Genomic DNA, 22,002 nt, shown 5'->3' on the forward strand with positions numbered 1-22,002 from the left:
CAACTTGCATTCCCACCAACAATGTAGGAGGGACCCCCTTTCTCCACATCCTCTCCAACAATTGTTGTTTCTTGCCTTGTCAATTTTAGCCATTCTAACTGGCATAAGGTTGTATCTCAGAGTGTGGTTTTGATTTGAATTTCCCTGATGGCTAATGATTTTGAACATTTTTTCATGTGTGTGTTAGCCATTTGTATGTCTTCATTGGAAAAGTGTCTGTTCATATCTTCTGCCCATTTTATGATTTGTTTAATTGCTTCTCGTGTATTGAGTTTGAGAAGTTCTTTGTAGATTTTGAACTTGATGAAGTCCCACAAGTTCATTTTTGCTTTTATTTCTCTTGCCTTTGGAGATGTGTCATGAAAAAAAGTTGCTGTGACCGAGGTCAAAGTGGTTGCAGCCTATGTTCTCCTCTAGGATTTTGATGGATTCCTGTCTCACATTGAGGTCTTTCATCCATTTGGAGTTTATCTTTGTGTATGGGGTGAGAGAGTGGTCAAGTTTCATTCTTTTGCCTATATCTTTCAAGAGTGATTTGTAGTTTCTAGAATATAGATCCTTTACGTCTCTGGTTAAGTTAATTCTGAGATAACGTATGATTTTTGGTGCTATGGTAAATGGAATGCATTTCCTAATTTCTCTTCCTTCAGTCTCATTGTTCATGCATAGAAATGCAACTGATTTCTGAGCATTGATTTTGTATTCCACCACATTACTGAGTTGCTCTGTAAGTTCTAGTAGATTAGGGGTGGAGACTTTTGAGTTTTCCATATGGATTATCATGTCATCTGTGAACAGAGACAGTTTGACTTCTTCTTTGCCAATTTGGATACATTTTATCCCTTTTTGTTGTCTGATTGCTGTTGCAAGGACTTCTAGTACTATGTTGAATAATAATGGAGAGAGTGGGCATCCTTGTATTGTTCCTTATCTTAAGGGAAAGGCTTTCAGCTTTTCCCAATTGAGAATGATATTCGCTTTTCATAGATGGTTTTTATGATATTGAAGAATGTGCCCTCTATCCCTACACTCTGAAGGGTTTTAATCAGGAAAGGATGCTGTATTTTGTAAAGTGATTTTTCTGCATCAATTGAGAGGATCATATGGTTCTTGACTCTTTTCTTTTTCATATGATCTATCACACTGATCGATTTGTGAATGTTGAACCACCCTTGCATCCCAGGGATGAATCCCACTTGGTCATGATGGATAATCCTTTTAATGTACTTTTGGATCCTATTAGCTAGGATCTTGTTGAGAATTTTGGCGTCCATATTCATCAGGGATATCGGTCTGTAATTCTCCTTTTTGATGGGGTCTTTGCCTGGTTTGGGGATCAAGGTAATACTGGCCTCATAGAATGAATTTGGTAGTTCTCCTTCTGTTTCTATTTTTTGAAACAGCTTCAGAAGAATAGGTATTATTTCTTCTTTGAATGTTTGGTAGAATTCCCCAGGGAATTCATCAGGCCCTGGACTCTTGTTTTTGGGGATGTTTTTGATCACTGCTTCAATCTCTTCATAATTAATTGGTCTGCTTAAATAATCAATTTCTTCCTGTTTCAGTATTGGTAGTTTATAGGTTTCCTGGAAGGCATCCATTTCTTCCCATTTGTTTAATTTTTGGCATAAAGCTTTTTTTCTTAAGATTTTATTTATTTATTTGACAGAGACAGAGAGAGCCAGTGAGAGAGGGAACATAAGTAGGGGGAGAGGGAGAGGAAGAAGCAGGCTCCCAGTGGAGGAGCCTGATGTGGGGCTTGATCCCAGGAGTCTGGGATCATGCCCTAAGACAAAGGCAGACACTTAACTACTGAGCCATCAGGTATATTGGCATGTACATTGGCATAAAGCTGTTTATAAAATTTTCTAACGATCCTTCCAATTTCATTGGTGTTGGTTATGATCTCTCCCCTTTCATTCATAATTTTATTAGTTTGGGTCCTTTCTCTATTCTTTTGAATAATACTTGCCAGTGGCTTATCGATCTTATTTATTCTTTCAAAGAACCAGCTTCTAGTTCTGTTAATCTGCTCTACTGCGCTCCTGGTTTCTTATTCATTGATCTCTGCTCTAACCTTGATCAACTGCCTTCTTGTGCATGGGTTAGGTCTATTCTTCTGTTCCAGCTCCAGCTTCTTGAGGTGAGAATATAAAAACTGCATTTTAGGTTTTTCTATTCTTTTGAGTGAAGCTTGGATGGCTATGTATTTTCCCCTTAGGACTGCCTTTGCAGTGTCTCATAGGTTTTGGACCAATGAGTTTTCATTCTCTTTGGTCTCCATAAATTGTTTAAATTGATTTTTTATTTCCTGGTTTATCAAATCATTCTTGAGCAGGATGGTTCTTAGTTTCCAAGTGTTTGAGTTTTTTCCAAATTTTTCCTTGTGATTGAGTTCCAATTTCAAAGCATTGTGGTCTGAGAATATGCAGGGAATAATAAAGAACATTTATTACCATATCAGGCAGTTTAAAAAATACCTGTATTTCAATATAATTGGTTTCCTTTAATCTTATTTGTTTTATTTTATGTATTGAAAACCATTCTGAGAGAGGACAAGAGGATTAACCAAATTGCCATAGAGGTCAACGTCACAAAAAAAAAGGTTTAAAACCCCTGCCCTTTGGGGATCTGAAAGGAGATCCTTGCATAGAACGGTCACATAATAACTCTTAGCTTAATAACCACAGCAAGGTGAAGTTAGACAATAGACTAATTAGACTTTCTTATTCTATCTAATAAGACACAGTTCACTCAAGTGCCCAAGCCAGCTGGGGTCCATGACTTGATCTCCCCATGGAGGCTCATTAGTTGGGCCCTGCCATGGGCTCCTGGTATGACCTTTGTGAGAGCTTTTGCATTTCCTTCCATACTCCTTGCCCTCTTCATCTCCCTGGAACCAACCTGTCCACCACCAAATAGTAAGAGAATCCACATTGGCTGTCAGAAAATGATCTGTAAAGAAATCTTCCATGACTGAAATCCCTTGAATTCAGCATGATTCTCAAACCTGAGGATTCTGGGAGCTGCAATGTAAGTCTACTTAAAATAGGGGAAAGAGGGATGTGTTTGTTTTTCAAGTTGCAATAGAATGAACAGGATAGGCCGTAGGTTAACATGTGTCTATTTCTGGCTCCGCTATTTCCTTGATGTAAGGCACCTGCCAAATCCTTTCCTTCTCAGACTTCAGTTTTCTTCATCCACAAAATGAGGATGATATTACCTGTCCCACTACGTGAAATAGTTTGAAAAGCACAAGATTATAGGTGTGTTCTGGGTTCTTGCTAATGAGACAATTGACAATAGCAGCCATGTGACCTTAGAAAAAAATCCCTGCTCTCCTCTGAGCTTTTTGTTTTCTCTCTATAAATTAAGGGAATTAAATAATTTATTTGATGCATTCCAGCTCTGAGGTTATAGGACTTAAAGTAAGGGGGCAATAATAGAAATTGGAGACCTAGGTAATAATAATCGCTTGGTACTACAATTACTGAGTTACTGACTACTACATTCAGGTGCTATTCTAAACACTTAACTTATTTAATTATTAATTTACGTATTCACTCATTTAATCCTAACAATAACCCTCTGAAACATGTACTACTGTCATCCTCTCTTTACAGATGAGGTAGGCACAGAGAGATTAGGTGATCTGCTCTAGGTTACACAGCTACTAAGTAATGGAGCTGGAATTGAAGCAGAATTCAAGACCATGTCTTACCACTACTTTATATGGCTTCTTGTTCTGCAGTGGGTGTAAAACAGACCCATATAAAGGAGTTATAATACAGTGTCATGACTGCTACAGTTATATAAGAGTATGGACTCTGGAGAAACTGAGTCATCAGAAGGAAGTGCATGTGACAGAAAGAAGCATGATGTATATAGAGAGCTATTTCTTTTCCCTTATTGCTGGATCATGGGGTATAAGCAGAGGGGTAGCAGGAAGTGAGCCTGGAGATGTTGGCCAAGATTTGCTCATAAAGGACCTGTGAGCCTGGTTAAAGTATCTGGGCTATACTCTGAAAAAAAGTGGAACCATTAAGGGATTTAAAACAGGGGATTGACACAGACCATATTTGCATTTTTAAATGATCGCTTTATCTATGATGTGGAAAAAATACTGAGACAGCTAGGAGACTACTACAACAGTCAACAGAAAGAATGATAGCAGCTTAGGTAAAGCACTGGCAATGGGGATAAGTCTGAAGGGGGTGGTCTGTAGAGGTCTCTAGGGAGTAAAATCCATAGGATTTGATGAACAATTGGATGAAAGTGGGACAAAGAGATAAGAGGACCGACATGAGTCTTGGGTTTCTGGTTTGGTTGACCAGGTGGATAGTGAGAAACACATATGGATCAAGTTTGGTGATGATGGTGATTTTAGTGGTGGTGTGATACTACTGACTTTGAAGTACCTGAAGAAACTCAGTGAATACATCCTTTTTGCTGAAAAGAGAGCTGGGCAGCTTGGAGTGATAAACTTGAAATCATCAGAATTAACGTGAGAACTGCAGCTCAGGGACTGGAAAAAAGAGGATCAAGAAGACAACAAAGGGGAGCATAACTATTTCAGGGTAGAACGCCGGGGAGAAAAATCAGGAGAGTGTGCTGGTCAGGAAACCAAGGGCAGAGTATGTAGGAGAAAGTGGTCAGTGGGGACAGATGTACCAGGAAGGTTACAGAAGGAAAGATCTGAGAATCAGCCAGCAGATTTAACCACAAGGATGACTTTTTAAAGAACTATCTCAGTGTGTGACTGAGGAAGAGTGGAGTCAGACTGCAGAGGGTGAAGAAATGAATGGGAGATAGGGAAATAGATGGTAGACAACTTTTTGGATATGTTCAGAGGAAAAAAGAGAGATGAAGAGAAATGTGACTAGAGTGTGACAAAGGACCATAGAAGTGTTTTGTTTCCTAAGATGGTTGAGGGGAAGGAGCCATTGAGGAGGTTAAAGGGGCAGAGAGAGGAAACTCACCTTTTAAAGACCTAATATATGGTAGCTTTTTTCCTCTGAACAGCCCCATGAAGCAGGGACTATCATTTCTGTCTTGTAGATGAAGAAACTGAGTCTAAAAGAAGGGAAGAGATTTTCCCAAGTCTTCTCAGGTAGGAACTGGGGGTGCTGAGTTGCAAACTAAGGTCTGTCTGATTTCTAAAATCCTCTACTTATTATTGCATACCTCAAATGAATAAATAATAAGACCATATATGGAGTTGATGCTAGTGGGTGAGGAGGGGCCTAAAGTTGAGGGAGACCCCACCCACCCACCTCACAGGTTTTTTTTTTCCTATGAGGTATGTACCTGAGGTCCCAGGCTAACAAAGAGGGGTGGAGATAGACAGTGAATAAAAGGAGGTGTGTGGCCCTGAGACCGTGGCTGCAGGGTATGGGAGAGTAGGGAGACTTGAGCTCTGAAAAACCTATGAGCTTGCCCTGATGACATTACAAACTGAGGTGGGTGACTTTGGCTTTGGAGCACTAGGAACAAGACAGGTAATGTCAAGGGGTTAAGTCAGTTATTGGGCCGTGGCTAATTTTATAAGGCCTGAGGATAATGGTGAGAGAAGAGTTGAGGGATGAGGCAAGGCTCTAAGCTTGGTGGGGCAGAGATGATGGGAAAAGGTTTGACCCAAAGGGATGGGGAATCCATGGGATCCAAGGAGATGCTGGGAATCAAAGGGACTTCTGTATTGAAGTGGTCCTGGGGGTAAACCAGTTGTCCACCAAAGAGGACTTGCCCTGAAAATTACTATTTCCAGCCATATCTTTGATTTCATTTTACTTGAAGTGTTCTTTGTAATGTCACCTCTTTATTTAATCAGCAAATGTCTTTCAACATCCATTTCCTGTGTAGCTCTGTTGCCTGAAGCATGGGGCCTGAGTCTGAGGGAAGATCACATATAAAGGACTGTGAGGAGGTTGAACTTCATCTAAAAGGCTGACAGGTGGAATTGAGGGCCTGCCCCATGAGACTAATGTCAGAATGCTTAGGGATGACAACTTGACACCACAGAACAACATTCTGCTGGCCTAGCAACTGCCAGACCAGAGCCGTCTCATTAGTCCACACATTCTGAACTAAGGAAAATGCCTCTACCAAATCCCCAGTCATGATATCGGTCCTACCGGGAGTGGAGGAATATAAGATGGATACAGCATTCCTTATCTTGGAGTTTACACACTGAAGCACAGATAAGTGCAAATGTAGTGTGAAAGTTCATAGCTAAAGTCTAGTTGTGATCCTTTGGAATTCCTGAGCAAGAGGAGAAGACTAGGGAAGGCTTCCCAGAAGTAGGAATTTGAAGGTCAATCAGAACAGCATATGCATTATTTAGTTATTGTAAATAATGCTGCTATAAACACAGGGGTGCATGGATCCCTCTGAATTAGTGTTTTTGTATTTTTTGTGTAAATACCCAGTAGTGCGATTACTGGATTGTAGGGTAGGTCTAGTTTTAAATTTCTTTTTTTTTTTATAATGATTTTTTATTATATTATGTTAGTCACCATACAGTACATCTCCGGTTTTCGATGTAAGGCTCGATGATTCATTAGTTGTGTATAACACCCAGTGCACCATGCAATATGTGCCCTCCTTACTACCCATCACCAGCCTATCCCATTCCCCCACCCCCCTCCCCTCTGTAGCCCTCAGTTTGTTTCTCATAGTCCATAGTCTCTCATGTTTCATTCCCCCTTCTGATTACCCCCCCTTTCTTTATCCCTTTCTTCCCCTACTGATCATTCTAGTTCTTATGTTCCATAGATGAGAGAAATCATATGATAGTTGTCTTTCTCTGCTTGACTTATTTCACTTAGCATTATCTCCTCCAGTGCCGTCCATGTTGTAGCAAATGTTGAGAACTCGTTCTTTCTGATTGCTGAGTAATATTCCATTGTATATATGGACCACAACTTCTTAATCCAGTCATCTGTTGCAGGGCATCTCGGCTCCTTCCACGATTTAGCTATTGTGGACATTGCTGCTATGAACATTGGGGTGCATATGGCCCTTAATAATGGAAGCAGCTCAAGTGTCCATCCATAGATGAATGGATAAAGAAGATGTGGTATATATGCACCATGGAATATTATTCATCCATAAAAAAGAATGAAATCTTGCCATTTGCAATGACATGGCTGGAGCTACAGAGTATAATGCTGAGTGAGATAAGTCAGTCAGAGAAAGACAAATACTACATAATCTCACTCTTATGTGGAATTTAAGAACTAAAACAAATGAGCAGAAGAAAAAAAAGAGAGAGAGAAACAAACCAAGAAACAGACTCTTAACTACAGAGAACAAACTGATGGTCACCAGAGGGGAGGTAGGTGGGGAGATGGGTGATGGGGTGAAATAGGTGATGGGGATTAAGGAGGACACTTGTTGTGATGAGCACTGGGTGCTGTATGGAAGTGTTGAATCACTATATTGTACACCTGAAACTAACATTATACTGAATGTTCACTATACTGGAATTAAAATTAAAAAAAAAAAAGAACAGCATATGCAAAGGCACCAAGCTGTGAAATGGCCTGATCTGTTTTAAAAGTCATCTCTGAGACTATGGACTCTGGGAAACAAACTGAGGGCTTCAGAGGGGAGGGGGGTAGGAGATTGGGATAAGCTGGTGATGGGTATTAAGGAGGGCACATATTGCATGGAGCACTGGGTGTTATATGCAAATAATGAATCATGGAACACTACATCAAAACTAAGGATGTACTGTATGGTGACTAACATAACATAATAAAAATTATTATAAAAAAATAGAAGGCATCTCTGAGACCTAAAATAAGATGGAGTAGGAATTGGAAGAAGGGGGCCCATGAATGAAGAGCCTGATGGTGAAGGGTGGGGGCAAGGGCTGGCATCCAGGTTTTTGATGTGGACCTTCAGTCTCCCCCCAATATTTTTCACCCACAGACCTAGCATATCCTCCTGCTCATAATGAGAATAGTTCTGCTCCAATCAATCAAGATGAACCTCATGGACATCACCAAGATTTTCTCCCTCCTGCAGCCCGACAAGGAGGAGGAGGACACCGACATGGGGGAGAAGCAGGCTCTCAATCAAGCAGTATATGACAACGACTCCTATACCTTGGACCAGCTTTTGTGCCAGGAGCGTTACAAGCGTTTCATCAACAGTAGAAGTGGCTGGGGTGTTCCTGGGACACCCTTGCGCTTGGCTGCTTCTTATGGCCACCTCAGCTGTTTGCAGGTCCTCCTGGCACATGGTGCTGATGTTGACAGTTTGGATGTCAAGGCACAGACACCACTTTTTACTGCTGTCAGTCATGGCCATCTGGACTGTGTGCGTGTGCTTTTGGAAGCTGGTGCCTGTCCTGGTGGTAGCATCTACAACAACTGTTCTCCCGTACTCACAGCTGCCCGTGATGGTGCTGCTGCCATCCTTCAGGAACTCCTGGTCCATGGTGCAGAGGCCAATGTCAAGGCTAAACTACCAGTCTGGGCATCAAACATAACTTCATGTTCTGGCCCCCTCTATTTGGCTGCAGTCTATGGGCACCTTGACTGTTTTCGCCTGCTTTTGCTGCATGGGGCAGACCCTAACTACAACTGTACTGACCAGCACCTATTGGCTCGTGTCCCACAGCCCCGCACCCTCCTCGAAATCTGTCTCCACCATAATTGTGAACCAGAGTACATCCAACTGTTAATTGATTTTGGTGCTAACATCTACCTTCCATCTCTCTCCCTAGACCTGAACTTGCAAGATGATAAAGGCACTGCATTGCTGCTACAGGCCCGAGGTGAGTTTCAAGTAGCTCAGCTCCATGGGCCTTCTGGCTTTGAGGTCCAAGGGCCACAAATCACCCTCCAAGCCTATCCTTCTAGGATGAGTTGGAGAAACTACCACCTTCTTCCCTCTCCTAGGACCCCAGTGGAGAAGTTACAGATTCCTTATTAGGGAAGGGTTCACTAAGATAAGGTGGGGGGTAGTACTAGCAGCATTTCTGGTTCTGGCTCTGCTAATGACTGTTTTGTGTCCTTGAGCACGCCCTATCTAGGCCTCAGTGTGATCCTATTGGCACCATGCATTGAGGACAGAGTGGGGGGAATTTCTTAGAAGGGAGAAAGCAATTAGGGCTGCAGGAGCCAGGGCAGGGTGGATGCAGGCTTGGGTGGGAGAATTACACTAGGAATTACTTCTTATGACCTGTTTCTCCTCACTGTAGCCACTCCACGGTCATTACTATCACAGGCCCGTTTAGTTATCCGCAGAGCTCTGGGCCAGGCCAGCCAACCACAAGCCATCGACCAACTGGATATTCCCCCTGTGTTGATTAGTTATCTCAAACACCAACTGTAATCTTGCAGCCTTACCAGAAACACACAATGCCTACAAAAACACCTGGGGATCCAGGTAGCTGGAGGAAACTACAGCTCCACCTATTCACCCAGAGCTGCTCTCCTATATTATCCTCCACAATATGATCCTCATCAAAATAAATCCTGGTGGCTGCTCTCTTGTATTATCCTCCACAATAAAATCCTCATCAAAATAAATCCTGGAGGCTTCTATGACTACTATATGTGTGGGGGTATGGGGGTTCACTGGGTAAAGGGGTTTGGTTGGCCAAGGGGAAGGATGGTAATTATCTGTCATTTGGCAGGCATAGGAGTCCTGGCCATTGAAAGAGGAAAAAAAAGTAACCCAATAGCTCCACCTCCTTCAAGATTCTCAAGAAAATTTAGAGCTGTGTTTTGCTTAGAAGCAAGGTCCTGAAGAATCCAAGAGGATGGAAGGGTAGCATCTGTTTGCCCAACCTTGTACCTCCATTCACTTCTCTGGCTGCTACAAGGCACCCTTTCTGGGGCTGTCACCCAACCCCCTATTCCTTTGAGTCAAGTAACTAAGGATCCTCCCATTCATTCACCTTGAATCATAGACTGCATTCCCACTAGTCCAGTTTATAGTCAAGATCTAACTGGGAAAAAAAACTACCAAATATTTATAGCAGAGAATTTAATGCAGATAGGAAATATGTTACATAGAGGATAGGTTGAGAAGACAAGCAGGACAGGAAGCTAACCCAGAGATTAGTTACAGCAGGATGCCAACACCATCCATACTCTGAAGAGTTGAGGGAGGAGTTATGGTCAGAGTTCAGGGACAGGGGTCACCTGATGGAAAGCAGAATCGTAGACTTGTCCACAAGTGCTTAGAACCGTAGAAGAAAGACACTGTACAAACTAGAAGAAAGAAATACCCTCCCCTTTTACTCATTGCTGCCCTTCAGTCTGCCTCCAATGTCAACTCTCATTGGGGAAAACTAGAAGTCAACTAATATGAGAGCTTGGGAAACACAGCCTACAGGGGTCAGCCCCCTTGCCGCATAGGGCAGAGCAAAGGAAGGTGAAGAAGGGAGGGACAGTGGGAAAAAGTGGTATGATCTGAGCCAGGAGCTGGGATCGCACAGTAGTAGAATTGGAAGTATATTGACATTGAGAGCCACAGAAGAGACACTGCAGAGAAACCACCAGAGACACAAAAGGCAGAGGCTAAACACGGTTTCTCCATTTTTTCTAATCTCTCACTCAGTGTCTCATTGAACCTAGCCAGATGATTGATGAGGGGACCTGGGAAATGCATCTTACAGTGGTCAGTACCCCCATGATGTGGAGAAGAGCAGGAGAAGGAGGCAAACGTGCTCTAAGCCAGCACAGATAACCACCCAAATTCATATCTAGCATTCTACAGTACCTTCTTGTATTTCTCCTGCATAGCTGTGGGTGGGGATGTCGGTAAACAGTGAAAGAGACACAAGATGAAGGAGTGGAGGAGGAGAGCCCAGATAACCTTTAGATGTTTAGAGCTTTTCCTAGGAGCTGCCTTGACAGTCCTTCTACATCATGATCTCCTATTATGAGGAAATGGAGGTAGGGAATAAGGTCTTGAGCTGACTTGCCTCTCCCCTCCTTATCTCCCCCACTCTCCCTAGCATCTAGTGCCTGAGAGACTTCAGGAAGGAAGGTAAGAAAATTGAACATCTATCTCCATAGTCCTATTCCACTCAGCTTCCAGACTTTCATTCCTGTTTTGAAGAGTAATGTAACCATTTATCTACAAGGAACAAAAGAACAGAAGGACTTAGCTATAAGCACAGAGAGGGGGTTTCAGGGAAGACAGCCCTAGCTCTGTTTTACCTTTCTTTCAATCTGGGCTCCTGAGGAATGAACTGTCCAGGACCCCATGCTTGGCTCTGTCCCCCATCTCCTTAGGGCCCTTGGGGATTTGGAGTCAACTTCAGCAGCTTCATCTGCTATAGGCCCCTGAGAAACTACACCCTTCAAATGGGGCCTGGCCAGGGTGGCCTCTCCTGTGGCATCTGGGACACAGATTCTCTGGCTGACCCATGAAAGCATGTAGATACTCTGGGTATTTTATTTTATTTTTTTATTTTTTTTAAAGATTTATTTATTTTTTTAAGAGAGTGGGGGGAGGGGTAGAGGGTGAAGGAGAATATCAAGCAGACTCTGTGCTGTGTGCAGAGCTGGACGTGGGGCTTGATCCCAGGACCCTGAGATCATGACCGGAGCTGAAATTAAGAGTCAGACACTTAACCGACTGTGCCACCTAGGCACCCCTGAAACTCTATACTTATTAAACAATAGTTCCCCATTCTCCCCTTCCATCCTCCTCTGGCAACCACCATTATACTTGCCATCTTTATAATTTTGACTAAATAACTCTGGGCATTTTAAAAGGAATTGCATTTGAGAAGGATGTAAGAGCATACCAAATTCTCTCCAGACTACCCCTAGCTGTTATTTTTCCAGTTACCTGTGTTGCTGGTGAGCAGAGACAATCTCATGGCTTGGTGCCTTAGTTTCTTCCCCTCCCCAGGCCTGACCATTCCCATTTGAACAATAGGCCAGGGGTTGGAATGGGTCATCTCAAATTCTGATGACAAATCTTCTGAGGCAACATTCACTAGGAGTCATGAGGAGGAGGAAGAGGCAGAGATGATGTGTCTATTCCTGAAGTGATATCCCCCCCCCTTGGCCTTTAGTTTCTTGTTGGCATTGGCCCCAGGTGATAACTCAGTCTCCCCACCACCACACTCCCACTTCCCCTGACTATAACCACCAGTTTCCAGGAAACCATATCTTAACCCTTTCAGGTGAGCTAGACCACTTCCTTCCCTCCTTCTCTCCCTCTCTCTCCCTGACTCCTCCTAACCTCCATTTCTTTCCCTCCTTGCCTCCCTCTCCCTCTTTTCCTCCCTTCCTTCCTGGCATTGTCATGAATCTGGGTCTGGCTCAGCTCTGCACATGCCACTGATCAGTTTGTGTTCTCTCCTGCAATGTGAAAATTCTTTTGCTTTATTCAGAAAGGTGGACCTTAAAGACTAGATCCAAAGTGCAAAATGGCCCACTGAACTTCAGACACCAGAGAGATCCCCCTCAGTTGCTAACAGGAAAAGTCTGATGGAAGAGGTTGTACTTGATCTTGGCCTTGAATGGTGGAAAAAGTTTTAATCAGTAGAGAGGGAAAAAAGGTATGAGAGGAGGGAACTCTGTGAGCAAAGACACAGAAGTAGGAAAAATGAGGCCAGTTGCTTGGCTAACCAGTTTAGTTTGGTTCAAGTTCAATGAATTTGAACAAGAGTTAGGCTGGGGACTATACTGGAGAGGGCCCTGAATATTCTGGTATTTTGAACTTAAAGATATCAATTTTTAGAATGGGGTATGCACAGTCATAGGAATGACTTGTTGAATATATGGAGAACATGTTTCCTGATTTCCCAGGGAAAATCTGGCATCATTATTTTTTAAATTGAGATATAATGACACACAACATTTTATTAGTTGCAGATGTACAACATTCCTTCAATATTGGTGTATATTATGGAATGATCACCACAATGTCTAGTTAACATCCATAACCATACATAGTTACAAAACATTTCCTTTTTTGTGTGTATGTGTGTCACAGATTTTATTAAAACTTTTTTCTTTTCTTTTTTTTAATGTTTTTTTATTATATTATGTTAGTCGCCATACAGCACATCCCTGGTTTCTGATGTAAAGTTCGATGATTCATTAGTTGCGCATAACACCCAGGGCACAATGCAATACGTGCCCTCCTTTACTACCCATCACCAGCCTATCCCATTCCCCCACCCCCCCTCTCCTCTGAAGCCCTCAGTTTGTTTCTCAGAGTCCATAGTCTCTCAGGATTCATTCCCCCTTCTGATTAACCCCCTTTCTATATCCCTTTATTCTCTACCGATCTTCCTAGTTCTTATGTTCCATAGATGAGAGAAACCATATGATAATTGTCTTTCTCTGCTTGACTTATTTCACTTAGCATTATTTCCTCCGGTGCCATCCATGTTGCAGCAAATGTTGAGAACTCATTCCTTCTGATAGCTGAGTAATATTCCATTGTATATATGGACCACAACTTCTTAATCCAGTCATCTGTTGAAGGGCATCTCGGCTCCTTCAACGATTTAGCTATTGTGGACAATGCTGCTATGAACATTGGTGTGCATATGGCCCTTCTCTTCACTACGTCTATATCTTGGGGGTAAACACCCAGTAGTGCAATGGCTGGGTCATAGGGTAGCTCAATTTTTAACTTTTTAAGGGACCTCCACACTGTTTTCCAGAGTGGCTGGACCAACTTGCATTCCCACCAACAATGTAGGAGGGTTCCCCTTTCTCCACATCCTCTCCAACAATTGTTGTTTCTTGCCTTGTCTATTTTTGCCATTCTAACTGGCATAAGGTGGTATCTCAGTGCGGTTTGGATTTGAATTTCCCTGATGGCTATTGATTTTGAACATTTTTTCATGTGTCTGTTAGCCATTTGTATGTCTTCATTGGAAAAGTGTCTGTTCATATCTTTTGCCCATTTTTTTATTTGTTTATTTGTTTCTCATGTATTGAGTTTGAGAAGTTCTTTGTAAATCTTGGATACCAGTCTTTTATCTGTAGTGTCATTTGCAAATATATTCTCCCATTCCATAGGCTGCCTCTTAGTTTTTTTTAATGTTTCCTTGGCTGTGCAGAAGCTTTTTATCTTGATGAAGTCCCATAAGTTCATTTTATCTTTTGTTTCTCTTGCCTTTGGAGATGTGTCACGAAAAAGTTTGCTTTGGCCGATGTCGTAGAGGTTGTTGCCTATGTTCTCCTCTGGGATTCTGATGGATTCCTGTCTCACATCGAGGTCTTTCATCCATTTGGAGTTTATCTTTGTGTGTGGTGTGAGAGAGTGGTCAAGATTCATTCTTTTGCATGTAGCTGTCCAATTTTCCCAGCACCATTTATTGAAGAGACTGTCTTTTTTCCACCAGATGTTTTTTCCTGCTTTATCAAAGATTAGTTGCCCAAAGAGCTGAAGGTCTATTTCTGGGTCCTCTATTCTGTTCCATTGGTCTATGTGTCTGTTTTTGTGCCAGTACCATGTTGTCTTTGTGACCACAGCTTTGTAGTACAGCTCGAAATCCTCCATTGCGATGCCGCCAGCTTTTCTTGTGATAAGAACTTCTAAGATCTACTCTCTTAGCAACGTCCTAATATGCAATACAGTATTATTAACTATAGTCACTATGCTGTACATTATATCCCCCATGAATTATTTATTTTATAAATGGAAGTTTGTACCTTTTGATTGTTTCACCCATTTCAACCAAGCCCTACCTCCCATTTCTGGCAATGACCAATCTTTCTTCTGTACCTAAGCTCATTTAAAAAAATTTCTACATATAAGGGAGATCATATGATATTTGTCTTTTTGTGTCTGACTTATTTTACTGAGCATAATGCCTTCAAGGTCCAACCATGTTACTGCAAATAACAAGATTTCATTCTTCTTTATACCTGAATTCAGATATATATATATATATATATATATATATATATATATATATATATCACATTTTCTTTATTCAGCCATCAATAGACACTTAGGTTGCTTCCATGTCTTGACTATTGTAAATAATGCTGCAGTGAACATGGGGGTGCATATATCTTCTGAAGTTTGTGTTTTCTTTTTCTTTAGATTCTCAGAATTGCAATTTCTGGATCATATGCAGTTGTATTTTTAATTTTTTGAGGAAATTCCATACCATTTTACATAGTGGCTACAGCAATTTACTCACCAACAGTGCACAAGTGTTCCCTTTTCTCTATGTCTTTACCAACACTTGTTATTTCTTCCGTTTTTGATAATATCCCTTCTAACTAGCTGTGAGGTGATATCTCATTTTGTTTTTTTCTAATTTATTTTTTAATAATAATTTTTATTATGTTATATTAGTCACCTAACAGTATATCCTTCGTTTTTGATGTAGTGTTCCATGATTCTTTATTTGCATATAACACCCAGTGCACCATTCAATATGTGCCCTCCTTAATACCCATCACCGGCCTATCCCCAACCCCCACCCCCTCCCCTCTGAAGCCCTCAGTTTGTTCCCCAGAGTCCACACTCTCTCATGGTTCATTCCCTTTTCTGTTTACCCCCTTCATTCTTCCCTTCCTTCTCCTACAGATCTTCCTGCTATTTCTTATGTTCCATAAATGAGTGAAACCATATGATAATTTTCTTTCTCTGTTTTTTTTCTATTTTAAATTCAATTAGCCAAGGTATAATTTGATTTTGATTTTGATTTCCCTGATGATTAATGATGTTGAGCACCTTTCCATGTACCTGTCGGCCATCTGTATGTTTTCTTTGAAAAAAATGTCTATTCAGACCCTCTGCCCATTTTTTAAATTTTAATTCAATTAGCCAATGTTTAGTACATCGTTAGTTTTTTTAAATAAAATGTTCAATGATTATTAGTTGCATCTAACACCCAGTGCTCATCACATGACGTGCCCTCCTTAATGCCCATCACTGAGTTACCCCATTCCCCCACCCACCTCCTTTTCTGCAGCCCTCAGTTTGTTTCCCAGAGTCAAGAGTCTCATATGGGAAGGGAGGGAAAACTCAAGGGGAAGAAATAAGAGAGGGAGACAAACCATATGAGACTCTGCCCATTTTGTAATGATTGTTTTGTTTTTTTGCTATTGAGTTGTATGAGTTCTTTATGTATTTTGTATATATTTTGTATATATATATCAGTTATATGACTTACAAATATTTTCTCCTATTCAGTAGGCTGACTTTTCATTTTGTTGATGTCTTCCTTTTCTGTGCAGAAGCTTTTTTGTTTGCTGAAGTCTTATTTATTTATTTATTTATTTATTTATTTATTTATTTATTGTTGACTTTGCTTTTGGTGTCAAATCCAAAAGAGTCATTGCCAAGACTTATGTCAAGGAGCTTACTGCCCATGTTTTCCTCTAGGATTTTTATGGTTTTAGGTCTGATATTCAAGTTTTTAATCCATATTGCATTAATTTTTGTGTGTAATGTAAGATAGTGGTCTAGTTTCACTCTTTTGTATGTGGCTGTCCAGTTTTCCCAACACCATTTATTAAAGAAACTGTCCTTTCCCCATTATATAACTTGGTTCCTTTGTCATAAATTAATTGACCATCTATTCCTGGATTTGTCTGGCAGCATTAATGTAACCATCCCCTTATAAGTGCAGAGCATTTGACTGCTTACATATTATTTGTGTACTCATCACTTCATTTACTTCTAGAATAGTTCCTGAGCTACCTGGGGACATCCTGCTCTTCCATAGTCAAGCAATCTGCTTGACCAAGATGCAAGATGAATGACCATCTGCTTCATCCTGGCACCTTCTAAGCTCTGTCCATCTATAGTCACAGAAGATATTAGCTTCCAGACACTAGTCTATTTGATAGCTCCTACTTTGTCAGTTTCCTCCTAGCACAGGCTGCCTCCTAGAAAAGCAGAGACTAGACTGATGGCAGGGTCTGGTCACCTGCAGTTCCTTCACCTCCTTGACTCTTACAACACCATATAACCTCCATTTTACCCCTACTGCCTTAGCCTCACCTGGAAATGCAGGTCCTCATTTCATCAGAACTGCCTGCTTTTCCAGAAGTGACATTCCTGGAACAGTATGGTTTGACCCCAGAGATTCACCCATTCTTTCACTCAATAAAGATTTATTGAGACCTAATATGTGCCAGGCCCTGAGTTTCAGGTACCACACGATTTCCTACTTTCTCTCCATTTGCCCCTCTCCCCTGTCTTCATGTCCTTCCCTTTCCATCTTTGATTTTGTGTTCATTCAACCACTTCAATCTCTCACCCAGTACCAAACTAACTTTGGATCAAGCCATCATCCTATCCTAGCCTGGGCTGATGAATACCACAGAAGAAATAAAAAGTAATCATCATAGAAATCTAAAGAGTTAATATACATTGAACACTTACTATGTGCCAAGCAATGTGCTCAGCAATTGCTAAGCATGGATTAACTCATTTAATTCAATGACCTTATTTTACTCATGTCCACTTTATAGATGAAGAAACCAAGGCATAGTAAATAACTTGCTCAAGTTTACACAGATAGGAAGCAGGATCTCATGAAACTGAATGAGATCACAATACATTCCTGGATGACAAGTCAGCTAGGCCTTTATCAACTTGCCCATTCTCTGCTGTAACTATTTCAAATCTTGTCCAATATTAACAAGCTTCCTTGAACCTACTGCTTTTTCTCTTACTTTGGGGACTTTATCTCCCACTTCCTAGAGCACCTAGAGGTCATTAGGCATGACATCTTCAACTTATCATTACAATAAACTCTACTGCATTCACCCATCCTTCCCTCTTATCTTAGTCCCTCCTCCCCATCGAGGCCAACTCATTTCTAGGGGCTTCTGGATCCCATCCCCCACCTCTATCCAGGGCCTCCCACCCATCAATTATCCTGTCTCTTGTATCTTGAACTTGATTGATTTTTCCCCTAATCATATAAGTAAACTCACATCCTTCCATCTTGTAAAAACAAATCTGAATCCAGTGTTCCCTTTAGCCACCATCTCAATAGAAGCCAAACTTCCAGAACAAGAAGGCTATATGCATCCTCCCTTTCCTTGCAGACCATTCTCTTAACACTCCACTGTAGTCTGGTGTACACCCTCACCCTTGCTCCACAATGGCCTTGCCCACAACATCAGTGACTTTCCAGATAAATATTCAAGGTCATCTTTTCTACCTTTATCTTGCTGGATTTCTGTACAGCATCTGACACATACACTCAGTAATACCATTTTTATAAAATCCCCATGTCTTCCTTGGCTTCTGAGAGACACAGCTCTCCTGGCTCTGGTCTCAGTTTGTCAATCCCACCCTCTCAAGGCTTTGTGGGCTCCTGTTTCTTACTCCTCTCCTTCTCTTACACCCTTCATCTAAGGTGCCATCACCAAGTCTAGCCTGTTCTATATTCCAAATACATCCAAAATTTAACCACTTATCATTTCACTGCCTCCACCCTGGTCTGAGCCACCATTGCCTCTCACCTACATCACTGTAGGAGCTTCCTTCTTCACCTTACCACTTCCTCCCTTGCTGTTACAGCTCTTTAAACATTTCACTAAGACCATGCCACTCCTCAGCTCAAAATCCTGAAAAGTCTAAAGTCTTTAAAATGACTCATAAATCCATAACCATCTGTTTCCCAGGTGCTTTCTGACCCCCTCTCCTACCACTTTCCCCCACACTTACTCTGTTTTAGCTGCATTGGTTTCCTTGTTCCTCTAATATTACAGTTATGTTCTAACCTCAGGGTCTTTTTACTTGCTGTTCCTTTTGCCTGGAATGCTCTTTCTCTAGATATTCTTACAGTTTGCTCCCTCAGTTTCCTCAGATCTTTGCTTGAATATCACCTTTTTGGTAAGGCCTATCCCAACTGCCCTTTTTAAACTAGCATCCTCCCACAAATACTTCCTGTACTTCTTTCTTGCTCTATTTTTCTCCATAACATTTATTGCCATCTGATATACTAAATATTTTACTTACACACTTTGCTCATTGTCAGCCTTCATCTCCTTATTATGATGGGAAACAGAAAATTAAAAATTGACAATAACTTTCATTCCTTTTATTCTTTTTTAAAGTTAATTTTGTATTAAAATATAATTAGCATACAGTGTTATATTAGTTTCAAGTGTACAATATAATGATTCAACAATTCTATACATTACTCAGTGCTCATTGTGTAAATGTACTCTTAAAACATGGATGGACCTACAGAGTATTATGCTAAGTAAAAAAAGTCAGACAAAGACAATTTCATTCCTTTTATTCTTTTTTAAAGTTAATTTTGTATTAAAATATAATTAGCATACAGTGTTATATTAGTTTCAAGTGTACAATATAATGATTCAACAATTCTATACATTACTCAGTGCTCATTGTGTAAATGTACTCTTAAAACATGGATGGACCTACAGAGTATTATGCTAAGTAAAAAAAGTCAGACAAAGACAAATACCATAAGATTTCACTTCTATATAAAATCTAAAAAAAACAAAACACATGAATAAACACAAAACAGAAACAGACTCATAAATATAGAGAAAAACTTGTGGTTTCCAGAGGGTGGAGGGTTAGGGGATGAGAGAAATAGGTGAAGGAGATTAAGAGGTACAAAATTCCATTTATAAAATAATTAAGTCATGGGGATGACTTACAGAATAAGGAATATAGTCAATAATATTGTAATAATTTTGTATGGTGACAGATAGTAACTAGATTTACCATCATGATCATTTATTGTGATGATCGTGTATATAAATGTCAAATTCTTATGTTGTGCACTTGAAATTAATGTAATATTGTATGTCAACTATATTTCAATTAGAAAAAAGAAAAAAATGATTTTTTTATTATGTTGTTAGTCACCATAATGTAGATCGTTAGTTTCTGATATGGTGTTCAATGATTCATTATTTGGGTTTCCTATTAATAAACTGCCTGCATCAGAGCTTAGCCATTTTCCCTACTGAAAAAAATTTTTTTGAAAACTGACAAAAATAAACAACAATAAAAATTCATATGCCAAGAGGTGACATGTTATATTTTTTAATTTTAATTTTTAATTAATTTCTTTTTTAAATTTATTTCTTTCTTTCTTTCTTTCTTTCTTTCTTTCTTTCTTTCTTTCTTTCTTTCTTTCTTTCTTTCTCTAGTGTTCCATGATTCATTGTGTATAATACCCAATGCTCCTCCCAATACATGCACTCCTTAATACCCATCACTGGGATGACCCATCCCCCCACACCCCTCCCCTCTGAAACCCTCAGTTTGTTTCCCAGAGTCCATAGTCTCTCATGGTTCATCTCCCTCTCTCATTTCCATCCTTTCATTTTTCCCTTCCTTTTCCTAATGTCCTCATGCTATTCCTTATATTCCACATATAAGTGAAACCATATGATAATTGTCCTTCTCTGCTTGACTTACTTCCCTTAGCATAATCCCCTCCAGTTTATCCACGTCGTTAATGGTGGATATTCTTCCTTTCTGATAGCTAAGTAATATTTAATTGTGTATATGAACCATATCTTCTTTATCCATTCATCTGCTGAAAGGCATCTTGGCTCCTTCCATGGTTTGGCTATTGTGGACAATGCTGCTATGAACACTGGAGTGCATATGGCCCTTCTCTCCACTCACATCTGTATCTTTGGGGTAAATACCCAATAGTGCAATTGCTGCAGTAGCTCTATTTTTAACTTTTTGAGGGACCTCCACACTGTTTTCCAGAGTGGCTGTACCAACTTGCATTCCCACCAACAGTGTAAGAGTGTCTCCTTTTTCCACCTCCTCTCCAATATTTGTTGTTTCTTGCCCTGTTAATTTTAGCCATTCTAACTGGTGCAAGGTGGTATCTCAATGTGGTTTTGTTTTGAATTTCCCTGATGGCTAATGATGTTGAACATTTTTTCATGTGTCTGTTAGCCATTCATACATCTTCTCAAATGAAGCTTAAGCCAAGCAGGAGAAGAGAAATAATTAAGATGAGAGCAGAGATCAATGAATTAGAAACCAGAAATACAGTAGAGCAGATCAATGAAACTAGAATCTGGTTCTTTGAAGGAATTAATAAGATTGATAAACCACTGGCCAGACTTATCCAAAAGAAAAGAGAAAGGATCCAAATTATTAAAACTATGAATGAAAGGGGAGAAATCATGACTAACACCAAGAAATGGAAATAATTATTAGAAATTATTATCAACAACTCTATGACAATAAATTAAGCAACCTGGAAGAAATGGACGCTTTCATGGGAACCTATAAACTACCAAGACAGAAACAGGAAGAAATTGACAATCTGAATAGACCAACAACCAGTGCTGAAATTGAAGCAATGGTCAAAAATCTCCCAAAAAACAAGAGTCCAGGGCCTGATGGATTCCCTGGGGAATTCTACCAAACATTCAAAGAAGAAATAATATCTAATCTCCTGAAGCTGTTTCAAAAAATAGAAACAGAAGGAAAACTTCCAAACTCATTCTATGAGGTCAGCATTACCTTTTTTAAAAATATTTTTTATTATATTATGTTAGTCACCATACAGTACATCCCTGGTTTTTGATGTAAAGTTCCATGATTCATTAGTTGCACATAACACCCAGTGCACCATGCAATACGTGCCCTCCTTACCACCCATCGCCAACCTATCCCATTCCTCCAGCCCCCTCCCGTCTCAAGCCCGCAGTTTGTTTCTCAGAGTCCACAGTCTCTCATGCTTCATTCCCCCTTCTGATTACTCCCCCTTTCTTTATCCCTTTCTTCTCCTACCGATCTTCCTAGTTCTTATGTTCCATAGATGAGAGAAACCATATGATAATTGTCTTTCTCTGCTTGACTTACCTTGATCCCAAAACCAGGCAAAGACCCCATCAAAAAGAATTACAGAACAATATGCCAGATGAATATGGATGCCAACATTCTCAACAATATCTTAGCTGATAGGATCCAACAGTACATTAAAAGGATTATCCATCACAAGCAGGTGGAATCACAACCTGGGGTGCAAGGGTGGTTCAACATTCACAAATCAATCAATGTGATAGAACACAT

The 22,002-nt window shown here is 40.4% G+C and overlaps 1 protein-coding gene across 1 annotated transcript; it reads left to right on the forward strand.

The window, feature by feature from the left end:
- The first annotated feature begins 7,956 nt into the window (after positions 1–7,956).
- Positions 7,957–9,447, forward strand: ASB12 (ankyrin repeat and SOCS box containing 12). Its single transcript, XM_008710951.1, has 2 exons — positions 7,957–8,782; positions 9,209–9,447. Exons 1-2 carry the CDS (start codon positions 7,957–7,959, stop codon positions 9,340–9,342), a joined length of 960 nt encoding a protein of 319 aa, XP_008709173.1. The 3' UTR covers positions 9,343–9,447.
- Positions 9,448–22,002: the final 12,555 nt, after the last annotated feature.

The sequence above is a fragment of the Ursus maritimus genome (genome assembly GCF_017311325.1).
Source record: "Ursus maritimus isolate PB19 chromosome X unlocalized genomic scaffold, ASM1731132v1 scaffold_X1, whole genome shotgun sequence".
NCBI classification, from domain to species: Eukaryota; Metazoa; Chordata; class Mammalia; order Carnivora; family Ursidae; genus Ursus; species Ursus maritimus.